Source organism: Manis javanica, chromosome 2 (assembly GCF_040802235.1).
Source record: "Manis javanica isolate MJ-LG chromosome 2, MJ_LKY, whole genome shotgun sequence".
Lineage (NCBI taxonomy): Eukaryota > Metazoa > Chordata > Mammalia > Pholidota > Manidae > Manis > Manis javanica.
This window is the reverse complement of record NC_133157.1, coordinates 155,512,468-155,525,595: the sequence shown is the minus strand read 5'-3', so window position 1 is coordinate 155,525,595 and position 13,128 is coordinate 155,512,468. Positions and strand designations below refer to the sequence as shown.

General features: G+C 35.3%; 1 protein-coding gene across 3 annotated transcripts in view; it reads left to right on the top strand.

Moving 5' to 3' along the window:
- ARFGEF1 (ARF guanine nucleotide exchange factor 1) overlaps nt 1–13,128 on the top strand; it is a 139,710-nt gene that overhangs the window by 53,082 nt on the left and 73,500 nt on the right. For all 3 annotated transcript variants that reach the window (XR_012128223.1, XM_036998175.2, XM_073229611.1), the window contains exons 5-7: nt 694–873; nt 7,067–7,343; nt 10,340–10,450. Coding sequence is in view for 2 of the 3 variants with exons in the window: in XM_036998175.2 (XP_036854070.1) it covers nt 694–873; nt 7,067–7,343; nt 10,340–10,450 (568 nt within the window). In the remaining variant the exon portion in view is untranslated. The remainder of the gene's footprint in view (nt 1–693; nt 874–7,066; nt 7,344–10,339; nt 10,451–13,128) is intronic.

Sequence of the window (13,128 nt, the reverse complement as noted above, 5' to 3'; positions counted from 1 at the left end):
TTCATTTCACAAGGCATATAATATCTTTATTCTTAAAAAGCTGTCTGACCTGTTGTCCTTTCATTTGTAATTTCATGTCTGTCATTGCTTATTTAGCATATATTCAATGCTGACTCTGCATAGCACTGTACAACATAAAGGTCAAAAGTTGTGAGTCCTTGCTTTTGAAAAATTTGAAGTAACCTAAATGTGTGAAAATGCACATAAAGTTCACTTTACTGAAGGATTGATTCACTTTAGGATTATTTTAAATGCTTTATTCTAAAATATTTGTAAATATCTTCAAAATTTTGTAAATCTAAGTAAATAAGTGGATACAATGTGTGTACTCCAAAGTTTACAGTCTTTTCCAATAGATCTTAAGAAGAATATCTCTGTTTACTATGGCAGTTTTAATGCTTTGCATTTTAACAAACTAAATTAAATATTTATTAAAATGAAACTTGTGTTCAAACAAATTAGTTAGTTTTCTAGTGTTCTGGGTTTGGGAGGATTATATGGAAACTACTACCAGAATGAGGAAAACAAAATATTTTAACAGTTGGTAATATACTCAAAGTATGTAGAAACTCTCTTAGTATATACCTAAAAGTCTCAATGGTATCTGAAAGTTTTTATTCTAATATAAAAATAATCATATATTTTTGGGCTGAAACTCTGGATGGAGAAAGTTACTTTTTTTTTTCTCTCAAGGCTTTACTTACTGCAGTAACATCTCAACATATAGAAATTCATGAAGGAACTGTACTGCAAGCTGTGAGAACATGTTACAATATCTATCTAGCAAGCAAAAATCTTATCAATCAGACAACAGCCAAAGCTACTCTTACTCAGATGCTCAATGTTATTTTTGCACGCATGGAAAACCAAGCAGTAAGTATTAAAAAAAGAGAGATTGTGTAGAATACTACAGGCATCAAATACAGAAAAGAGTTTATAGATACTATAGTGAAATATTTATGCCTGTAGAGAAGTATGTCTTTTATTTGCAGTTTTAATTAATGGATATATTTGGTATTGTGTTTTGTTTTATTCTTAGATATAATGACTTGTTTGACTTTGTGTAAAATGTTTTTACTTCACAAAGAGAATTTGAAAGATACTGATGTCATCCTCATGGGAGTATTTATGAATTGATACCATTATTTCAATTGAGTGGAATGTAGATATACAACTTCCTAATTTGATCTTTTCTGGTATAAAATTATTCATTGAGCCTTCAAAAATATTTCATTTATATTGATGAAATGTTTTGGGAGTTTAAAAAATCAGATGGAAACTTTTTTTGTTTTTTTAATTGTGTAGGTCTTTGTAATTAAAAATGAACTTCTAACTTGTTATTTTGAACTGATTTGAAACACTTGATTGTCATGACTGTTAGGACACATGTGGTAGAGGATAGGGATGTTGCTAAACACTGCAGTACTCAGGATAGCCTCTCCCCCACCAAAAAAAAAAAAAAAACCCCACGAAGAATTATCCACCCCAAATGTCAGTAGTACTGATGTTGAGAAATCCTGCTCTAGAAAGTATGGAAATGTTATAGAAATGTTTAGTTTTTAGTTTTGTTTAGGTAATATATTCACATCATTTAAACACCAAAAATAATGAGAAGACACGTACTGACTTAACATCTCTGTTCGTGTGTAACAGTTTCCATCCCCCTACAAACTAACCACCATTACTTGTTTTTTTAATTAATTAATTATTTTTTTATTGCGATATCATTAATCTACAATTACATGAGGAACATTATGTTTACTAGACTCCCCCCATCACCAAGACCCCCTCACATATCCCATTACAGTCTCTGACCATCAGCGTAGTAAGATGATATAGAGTCACTACTTGTCTTCTCTGTGTTGTACAGCTCTCCCCATGCCCCCCTCATTGTACATTAGTATTAGTATTAATCATAATGCCCCCTTTCCTCCTCCCCCTTACTCCTCCCTTCCCACCCACCCTCCCCAGTCCCTTTCCCTTTGGTAACTATTAGTCCATTCTTGGGTTCTGTGTCTGCTGCTGATTTGTTCCTTCAGTTTTTTCTTTGCTCTTACACTCCGCAGATGAGTGAAATCATTTGATACTTGTCTTTCTCTGCCTGGCTTATTTCACTGAGCATAATACCCTCTAGCTCCATCCATGTTGTTGCAAATGGTAGGATTTCTTTTCTTCTTATGGCTGAATAATATTCCATTGTGTATATGTACCACATCTTCTTTATCCATTCATCTACTGATGGACACTTAGGTTGCTTCCATTTCTTGGCTATTGTAAATAGTGCTGTGATAAACATAGGGGTGCATATGTCTTTTTCAAACTGGGTTGCTGCATTCTTAGGGTAAATTCCTAGAAGTGGAATTCCTGGGTCAAATGGTATTTCTATTTTGAGCTTTTTGAAGAACCTCCATACTGCTTTCCACAATGGTTGAACTAATTTACATTCCCACCAGCAGTGTAGGAGGGTTTGTGTTTCTCCACAACCTCGCCAACATTTGTTGTTGTTTGTCTTTTGGATGGTGGTTCTTACTGGTGTGAGGTGATATCTCATTTTGGTTTTAATTTGCAATTCTCTGATGCCTAGCTATGTGGAACATCTTTCATGTGTCTGGTGGCCATCTGAATTTCTTCTTTGGAGAACTGTCTTTTCAGCTCCTCTGCCCATTTTTTAATTGGATTATTTGCTTTTTCTTTGTTGAGGTGTGTGAGCTCTTTATATATTTTGGATGTCAACCCTTTATCGGATCTGTCATTTCTGAATATATTCTTCCATACTGTAGGATGCCTTTTTGTTCTCTTGGTGGTATCCTTTGCTGTACAGAGGCTTTTCAGCTTGATATAGTTCCACTTGTTCATTTTTGCTTTTGTTTCCCTTGCCCGGGGAGATAGATTCATGAGGAGGTTGTTCATGTTTATGTCCAAGAGATTTTTGCCTATGTTTTTTTTCTAAGGGTTTTATGGTTTCATGACTTACATTCAGGTCTTTAACCCATTTCGAATTTACTTTGTGTATGGGGTTAGAAAATAATCCAGTTTCATTCTCTTACATGTAGCTGTCCAGTTTTGCCAACACCAGCCGTTGAAGAGGCTGTCATTTCCCCATTGTATGTCCATGGCTCCTTTATCATATATTAATTGACCATATATGTTTGAGTTAATATCTGGACTCTCTGTCCTGTTCCACTGGTCTGTGGGTCTGCTGTTGTGCCAGTACCAAATTGTCTTGATGACTGTGGCTCTGTAGAAGAGTTTGAAGTTGGGAAGCAAGATCCCCCCTGCTTTATTCTTCCTTCTCAGGATTGCTTTGGCTATTCAGGGTCTTTTGTGGTTCCATCTGAATTTTAAAACTATTTGTTCCAGTTTGTTGCAGAATGCTGTTAGTATTTTGATAGGGATTGCATTGAATCTGTAGATTGTTTTAGGCTGGATGGCCATTTTGACAATATTAATTCTTCCTAACCAAGAGCATGGGATGAGTTTCCATTTGTTAGTGTCCTTTTTAATTTCTCTTAAGAGTGTCTTGTAGTTTTCAGGGTATAGGTCTTTCACTTCCTTGGTTAGGTTTATTCCTAGGTATTTTATTCTTTTTGATGCAATTGTGAATGGAATTGTTTTCTGATTACTGTTTCTGCTAGTTTATCATTAGTGTATAGGAAAGCAACAGATTTCTGTGTGTTAATTTTGTATCCTGCAACTTTGCTGAATTCAGATATTTTTTCTAGAAGTTTTGGAGTGGAGTCTTTAGGGTGTTTTATGTACAATACCATGTCATCTGCAAATAGTGACAGTTTGCTTTCTTCTTTACCAATATGGATGCCTTGTGTTTCTTTGTTTTGTCTGATTGCCATGGCTAGGAACTCCAGAACTATGTTAAATAACAGTGGGGAGAGTGGGCATCCCTGTCTTGTTCCCTATCTTAGAGGAAAGGCTTTCAGCTTCTCGCTGTTCAGTATGATGTTGGCTGTGGGCTTATCATATATGGCCTTTATTATGTTGAGGTACTTGCCCTGTATACCCATTTTGCTGAGAGTTTTTATCATGAATGGATGTTGAATTTTGTCGAATGCTCTTTCAGCATCTATGGAGATAATCATGATGTTTTTGTCCTTTTTGTTGATGTGGTGGATGATGTTGATGAATTTTCAAATGTTGTACCATCCTTGCATCCCTGAGATGAATCCTACTTGATCATGGTGTATGATCCTCTTGATGTATTTTTGAATTCATTTTGTTAATATTTTGTTGAGTATTTTTGCATCTATGTTCATCAGGGATATTTGTCTGTAATTTTCTTTTTTGGTGGGGTCTTTGCCTGGTTTTGGTATTAGAGTCATGCTGGCTTCATAGAATGAGTTTGGAAGTATTCCCTCCTCTTTTATTTTTTGGAAAACTGTAAGAAGAATGGGTATTATGTTTTCTCTATATGTCTGATAAAATTCAGCAGTAAATCCATCTGGCCCAGGGATTTTGTTCTTGGGTAGTTTTTTGATTACCAGTTGAATTTCGTTGCTGGCAATTGGTCTGTTTAGATTTTCTGTTTCTTCCTTGGTCATTCTAGGAAGGTTGTATAAAGTTATCCATTTCTTCTAGGTTTTCCAGTTTATTAGCATATAGATTCTCATAGTATTCTCTAATAATTCTTTGTATTTCTGTAGGGTCCGTCATGATTTTTCCTTTCTCATTTCTGATTCTGTTTATGTGTGTAGATTCTCTTTTACTCTTAATTAGTCTGGCTAGGGGCTTATCTATTCTGTTTATTTTCTCAAAGAACCAGCTTGTGGTTTCATTGATGTTTTCTATTGTTTTCTTCTTCTCAATTTTATTTATTTCTTCTCTGATTTTTATTATGTCCCTCTTTCTGCTGACTTTGGGCCTCATTTGTTCTTCTTTTTCCAATCTCAATAATTGTGACTTTAGACTATTCATTTCGGATTGTTCTTCCTTCTTTAAATAGACCTGGGTTGCTATATACTTTCCCTTAAAACTGCCTTTGCTGTGTCCCACTGAAGTTGGGGCTTTGTGCTGTTGTTGTCTTTATTCTCCATACATTGCTTGATCTCTGTTTTAATTTGGTCATTGATCCATTGATTATTTAGGAGCATGTTGTTAAGCCTCCATGTGTTGGTGAGCCTTTTTGTTTTCTTTGTACAATTTATTTCTAGTTTTATACATTTGTGGTCTGAGAAGTTGGTTGGTAGAATTTCAATCTTTTCAAATTTACTGAGACTCTTTGTGGCCTAGTATGTGGTCAGTTCTGGAAAATGTTCCATGTGCACTTGAGAAGAGTGTGTATCCTATTGCTTTTGGGTGTAGAGTTCTGTAGATGTCTATTAGGTCCATCTGTTCTACTGTATTGTTCAGTGCCTCTCTGTCCTTACTTATTTTCTGTCTGGTGGATCTGTCCTTTGACGTCAGTGGTGTGTTGAAGTCTCCTAGAATGAATGCATTGCATTCTATTTCCTCCTTGAATTCTGTTAGTATTTCTTTCACATATGTTGGTGCTCATCTATTGGGTATATATACATTTGTAATTGTTATGTCCTCTTGTTTGACTCCCCATTTTCATTATGTAATGTCCTTCTTTATCTCTTGTTACTTTCTTTGTTTTGAAGTATATTTTGTCTGATACAAGTACTGCAACACCTGCTTTTTTCTCCCTATTGTTTGCATGAAATATCTTTTTCCTCCCTTGACTTTTAGTCTGTGTGTGTCTTTGGGTTTGAGGTGAGACTCTTGTAAGCAGCATATAGATGGGTCCTGCTTTTTTATCCATTCTGTTACTCTGTGTCTTTTGTTTGGTGCATTCAGTCCATTTACATTTAGGGTGATTATTGAAAGATACGTACTTACTGCCATTGCAAGCCTTAGATTTGTAGTTACCAAAGGTTCAAGGGTAGTTTCTTTACTGTCTAATTGTCTAACTTAACTCTCTTATTAAGCTATTATAAACACAGTCTGATGATTCTTTATTTCTCTCCCTTCTTATTCCTCCTCCTCCATTCTTTATATGTTAGGTGTTTTAATCTGTACTCTTTTGTGTTTCCTTTGACTGCTTTTGTGCATAGTTGATTTTATTTTTTGCCTTTAGTTAGTATTTGATTGTTCCACTTTCTTTGCTGTGATTTTCTCTGGTGACATCTGTTTGGCCTTAGGAGTGGTTCCATCTATAGCAGTCCCTTTAAAATATCCTGTAGAGGTGGTTTGTGGGAGGCAGTTTCCCTCAACTTTCACTTGTCTGGGAATTGTTTAATCCCTCCTTCATATTTAAAAGATAATTGCATTGGATACAGTATTCTTGGTTCAAGGCCCTTCTGTTTCAATACATTAAATATATCATACCATTCTCTTCTGGCCTGTAAGGTTTCTGTTGCGAAGTCTGATGATAGCCTGATGGGTTTTTCTTTGTAGGTGACCTTTTTTCTCTCTCTGGCTGCCTTTAATACTCTGTCTTTGTCTTTGATCATTGCCACTTTAACTACTACATGTCTTGGTGTTGTCCTCCTTGGGTTCCTTGTGTTCGGAGGTTTGTGGGCTTCCATGGTCTGAGAGACTATTTCCTTCCCCAGTTTAGGGAAGTTTCAGCAATTATTTCTTCAAAGACACTTTCTATCCCTTTTCTCTCTCTCTTATTTTTCTGGTACCCCTATAATGCAAATATTGTTCCATTTGGATTGGTCACACAGTTCTCTTAATATTCTTTCTTTCCTGGAGATCCTTTTATCTCTCTCTGCCTCAGCTTCTCTGTATTCTTTTTCTCTGATTTCTATTCCATTAACGGCCCCCTTGCACCTCATCCAGTCTGCTCTTAAGTCCTTCCAGAGACTGTTTTATTTCTGTATTTTCTCCCTCCCAACTTGATCCTTTAGCTCTTGCATATTTCTCTGTCATTGGTTGTTTTTGCATGTTTTTAATATATTGTATGTTCTTTATTTCTGATGGACTCCAATTTCTAAGTCTAGAGACAAGTTAGCACCTTATATAAAGAATTTATAGTTGAATGTAACATCATCCCTCCAAATTTTAAACAACTTATTTTATTAATTTTGGAAATTCTTTATCTTTCCAGTTGCAGGAAGCCAAACAAATGGAAAAAGAAAGGCACCGGCAACATCATCACCTGTTGCAGTCCCCAGGGAGTCATCATGAGCCTGAACCTCCTCAGCTTAGATACTTACCCCCTCAGGCTGTTGATCATCTGTCCCAAGAACATGAAGGGGACCTTGGTCCCCATATAAATGATGTGGATAAAAGCCTTCAGGATGACACAGAACCTGAAAATGGTTCTGATCTTTCCAGTGCAGAAAACGAACAGACTGAAGCTGACCAGGCAACTGCCGCTGAAAGTAATCTTTTTGAGAAGGGTTTGTGGTTGGGGAGGGGTGTGAGTGTATCGTAGGAAGAGTGTAGGCATGTTTTTGACAAAGTTTAGAAAAGGTAATACAACTTTAAAAGATATCAGACACATTGTGTAATTGTAGAAACTTTCCATCCTAGGTGGTAAAGTTCATTTCACTTCAATGCACAGGACATCTATTAAAGATACCATGCCTTCATTAGCATCTCATGAGCAGTATGATTTATAAACTTGCTTTGGAGGAGACAGTGTTACTAAAAAGGGTCACAAATGTCTGTTAGCATTTTATATAGGAACTTCAATTTTCTTATAATAAGTTTCACAGGTAACAAGAGAGCTATTTAGTAAGGTTATTTGAAATGTGAATGAAAATTTTAGGGCATCATTATGTTATTCAGAAAATATTATAGCCAAAAAAGTACTGAAATTAAATATAGAAAGAAACCTAACGAGTAACACCTGATAGTGAAAAAGATGTCATTTATTTTTATATTCTGATGTGTAATAATCACTAAAAGTGAGATATTCTCTGACAGTACTTTTTGTAAGTAAATTTATAAGAAAAAAATAAGATGACAAAAATTAGATTTATTTATTTTTACAAGTTTGTTCTTTATAAATAATCATATGAAGTAATTTTTTTCCCTCAAACATTCTTAGCTTAATTGTTCTATACAACTGCCAAGGAGTTTGGTTGTTCCCTTTGTTCCTCCTTAGTTAGGTGTTAAAAAATGTTGCCCGTCCATTGTGGTTCTACAGAGCTAGGATGATTCGGGCTTACTAACAGTTCATCTGAATTCTGTGTTTTTACTTGACTATGAGGAAAGATTTCTCTAATGTATTTTCAGCTCTTGATTTTTTTTTTTTTACCACATCTTTTCTGAAGCCTGATTGTGACGTGAACCATCAGCAGTAGCATGAACAGATGGATGCCTGTTTATTAAAAGGGATAATTTTGATAAAACAAGCACTCACAGTACTCAAGCTAGTAGAAAATCTGTACTGCTGATCTGATCTGTTTTTCTAGCCTGCCCTTGCCAAAATTTCCCCTACTTACACTGTGAGCTTACAAAGAAACTAATTCAAAGGGCTAATCTCTAAAAAAGTTGGGACTTTATTTATTCCTTCATTTTTTCATCTATGCATTTATCAAATACCCATTTAGCATACTGTGTCCTAGGTACTGTGCTAGGACTTGGGGTTAAAAAGCTGATGGAGATAATAGCCATTGCTCTTAGGGCAGTCATGGTCTTCCTGGATGGTCAGGTGTGTTAAGGTACTAATATAAAAATCCTGAAAGTGCTGTGCACAGGGTAATTCTGCTGAGGAGGGTTAGGAAATGCTTTTGTAAAGAAAGTGATGATGTTTTAGCTGAGTCTGGTTGGATAGAAGTAGGAATTGGCTAGCTAGAAAATTTCAGAAATTTTCCAACAGAAGAAACAACATGGGCTGAGGTCCAAGGAAAAGAAGCATCTACGATGTATGAGATACCACTGTAGGTACCTTACAGGATACAGAGTTATAAATAAGACTCAATTTCCTGTGGCATAGCCATGGTTATTTTGACTTTAAAGATGTTTTTCTCTCAACAGCAGATATAAGTGAAGCTTTTGCCCTAGAGCTGTTGGTTAAGAGTACATGTTCTTGAGTTAGTACCTTTTCTGAATCACATCTCTATCACTTACTAGCTTTGGGCTTTGAACACAATAATTAACTTCTCCAGTCATTTCCTATGTGTAATAAATACTGCTCACTGTTATTCTAATCTATTTCTGTCAGATAATTTATGTGAGAATTGACTGTTGATTCACTAGTCATTTTGTATACTTTTTAGTGACTGCATTTAGTTATGTTGCAGCTCAGATTTTCAGACTTCAGGTTATTTTAGCCAAATTGGAGCACAGAAATACAAAGTATAAGAATGGTGGAAAATTTACCTGTCAAAACATTTATGTGTTTTTACTCCACAAATGCTCTTGCATTCAGATTTTCTTAAATAAAATAAGGTTACTTATTTGATATGCTCACTTACCAGATTTCCTTTTGTGGCATTCAGTATTTTGTAGAATACAGCATAGGTTAGGAGCAATGAAAAAAGGGAAGATAGGCTTCTGGAAGCCAGAATTATAAGTAGTAGCTCTTTATAGTAGTGTGAATGGGAATGGGAGTGCAGGCAGCAGCACTATCAGCTGATAAGGCAGTCTGATGCCATTTGGTGTACGGCAGTGGTTCCCAGAACAGGGTCCCAGACCCCAAAGCATCTTAAGTGCTAATTGAGCCTTCCTGAGATATATGCAACATTTCAAAACTCACTGGAAATCCTGTTTTTATCTGTAATGATCTTCATAAGCTAGATGGAGTATCATTTATCAGTTTCTCTTAGGCTGTTGCAAAGTTCTGATTGGCAGTTTTATCTGTTGATTAATGTTAAATTGGGAAATTAATTCTTTTTTATTTACTAAAGATAATTTTACATTGGATATGTAGATTCTTTTGGGAATGAAATAAGGAAAGGCTGGAAAGCACTGTTGGAGGCCCATATGGCCCTCTCTCTCCTTCTTCCAGGACCTTACTATATTAGAGTACAATGATGAGTTTATTATTGATAAGCCTAATTTATCAAAGCAAGCTATAATTATATTTAATATATTATTTGACAAGTGTGTGTGACATGTTAGAAATGTTTCATTGAAAATAAACTAAAAATTTTTGGTTCTTAAAGGAATGTGCTAAAATATTCACAAGTTGAATAATTACTCAGTAGTTTGGCAAATGAATCATTGTTGAAATTGACCCAACTTTATAAAATACTTTAAAAGTTAAAATATTTAAAATTTTGAAGGTTTAACTTGTAATAAATAGCTTCTAGCTTCATATATCTGATATTTTTAATTTTAATTTTTTAGGAAAGTTCTTCATTATAGGTGTTTAGTAGAAGTTTCCCCCAAATTAAAATAATGCTTTCTTGAATTTTCATTTTTATAGCATTATCTAAAAATGACATATTATATGATGGAGAAAATCATGACTGTGAGGAAAAGCCACAAGACATTGTACAGAGCATTGTAGAAGAAATGGTGAACATCGTTGTTGGAGGTAGTATATTTCATTCAAAATTAGTTTATTGTCTTGTAGTATTTCATCTGATTATTTAGACACTTTTATAAAATGTGAGGAAAAAAGGACAAAAATTTAAGCTCTCTCAAGTTAGTGTATCTGTAGAAAAAATGTGTAAGTATTTTTGGTTATATAGGAGTACTGCCTTTTCTTCAGCTTCAGTTATAGTCTTCTATGAAAACCTATTCCCCACCTCATTAACAAAATGATTGATGTGATTTCACTTTTTGTTTTTGCATTCGGTGAGAGAAGGGCAGAAGTATATTCTCCATCCTCCTAAATGTGCTAAATTTTATAAATTAGAAAATGTTTAAATTGATTTGGTGTTTAGTATTTCATATCCTTTTTGGAAAAACTGTGATTTCTTATACCTTTATTGTCACAACCAAGTCACAGTTGATACAAAATCTGTTCCTATCTTATGGATTGTATTATAAAAATGTTCTAAAATTTGTTAGGGATTTCACTCCCATTTTCATAAATTGCATTATAGATAGGATTGGATATGAAACCGATTCACTGAAGCTTATTTAATTCGTGGTGTCTTGCACAGGTCTAAGCATGGTGCCTTGCTACATGTGCTTCTAGAAGTGTGATTAAATGTACAGTATGTCTCTTGAATGAGAATAGTACTGTTTCAGCCATACCTAACTCCCACCTATAACATGATTTCTAAGAATTTCTTTCCTCCTTTTGTATTACACTAGAACAGGCATTCATGTGATTGCCTTCTTGTTTTTTCATTTTTCCATTCATCTTTTCATCCAACAAATAACTTATGAAGTGTGTACAGTTGCATGGCACTGTAAGGGAATACAAAAGTTAAGCCAAGATAGACCATTCTCTGAAGGAAAGGGGTTCTGAAATGTATGTATGTAAGACTAATACAAGATACAAACTGATAAGTGCCATTAGAAAGAAGTAAATAAAATCCTATTAAAATTCAGGAAAAAAATAGTGATTATTTCTAGCTAAAATGACCTAAGAGGTGCCACTAGAACTTAGACTGTATGGATTCATGCAGTATGGGGAGGGGGAGTATGATGTCCTGGAAACTCTATTAGCCAGAGTCTAGAGTAGAGGGTAATTTGGAAGTTGACAGGTGATGATTTAGCTGAAGTATAGAGTATGTGCTGTCATGAAATGGAAAATCAGGTTAAAGAAGTAGTTTGGAGCCAGTGGATGGTTATAAATTCCAGGTTTAAGATTTTGGACTTTGTTCTGTGACAGAATGAGTTATCATTGAAGATTTTAGAACTAAGAAGTAAAATGATGGGAATTATGTCTTAAGAAACTAAGTGGGGAAATAGGAGGTCCAGTAACTAGGAGACCAGTGCAGTAATCTAATCCTAAATAGTAACAGTGGAAATGGAGAAGAAAAACTGAATGAGAAGTGAGAGATAATGGATGTTGAATCAAGAATATTTTACAACTAATTAAATACCTAGGTGAAAAAGAGAAGATGTGCCAAAGGTCCCTAAGATTACCTCAAGGTTTGGAGATTCACTGGAAGGACTCACAGGACTCATCCATATAGTTACACTCACTACTATGATTTATTACTATATAAAGGGATAAGGAAAAATGAACAAGGAGAAGGCATATGAGGCAAAGTCTGGAGGATATCAGGTACACACTTCCAGGAGTCCTTTCCCAGTGAAGTCACACAGGAAGCTCTTAATTCTTCCATTATAAAGTTGTGAAGTGGTGTCTACTAGAGCAGCTCATTAGAGACTCAATACCCAAGGTTTTTTATTGGAGGCTGCTCATGTAGGCACCCTCTACTTGCATGTACTAAAATTCCAGATTCCCTGAAGGAAAGCTGGTGTTCAGCGTAAACCAAATTATTTGTGTAGTTTAGACATAGTGAGCTACTCTTACTACTTCTTGGAATAGTGAGATACCTCCCAAACTGTGAGTTTTCAGGTGCCAGCCAAGGGCCAGCTTTGTAAGCAGGCCTTTCTGAAGACAGGCAGTCAGAGTCCTGCTATGTTAACTCTTTTCTTCACTGTTGGTCTCCCAGTTTTTCAGCCTAGTTGGATGGTTGTACTATTGGTAGAATTGAATCATGTTTAGGGGAAGTTGGCTTGGGAAGAAAGGTAGTAATTTTCATTTTGATGTACTGAATTTGACCTTTGTTGCTTCATGTATGTGGAAATGTTAATGAAGTATATAATAGAAATACAGAAGTCTGGCCTAAGGTAGCAAGGCAGGTGCTATAAATGGGAGTCCTTTGGTTGAAACCATAAGATTACCAAATGGGAAAGTGTAGAGACTAAAGAAGAGACCATGATCTTGGAGAGTATGAATTTTTAAAAATGCAGACTATAAACTTATAGTCAGGAAAAAAAGAACATTGTATGCCCATGCATTCTTTAAAAATCTGATAGTATATATATCAGGGGTTGGCAAATTATGTTCCAAGAGCTAGTTTGGCTCACTGCCTATTTTTGTAAATACAGTTCTATTGGAACACAACCATGCCCATTTGTTTATGTATTGCCTGTAGTAGCTACCTTTGCACTATAAAAGTGGAGTTGAGTAGTTGCAACAGAGATCATGAAGTTTGCAAAGCCTAAAATGTTTACTCTCTGGCCCTTTACAAAAAATTTGCCAGTCTCTAATACTAAGGCATACAGAGTGTGCAGTGAAAGTTC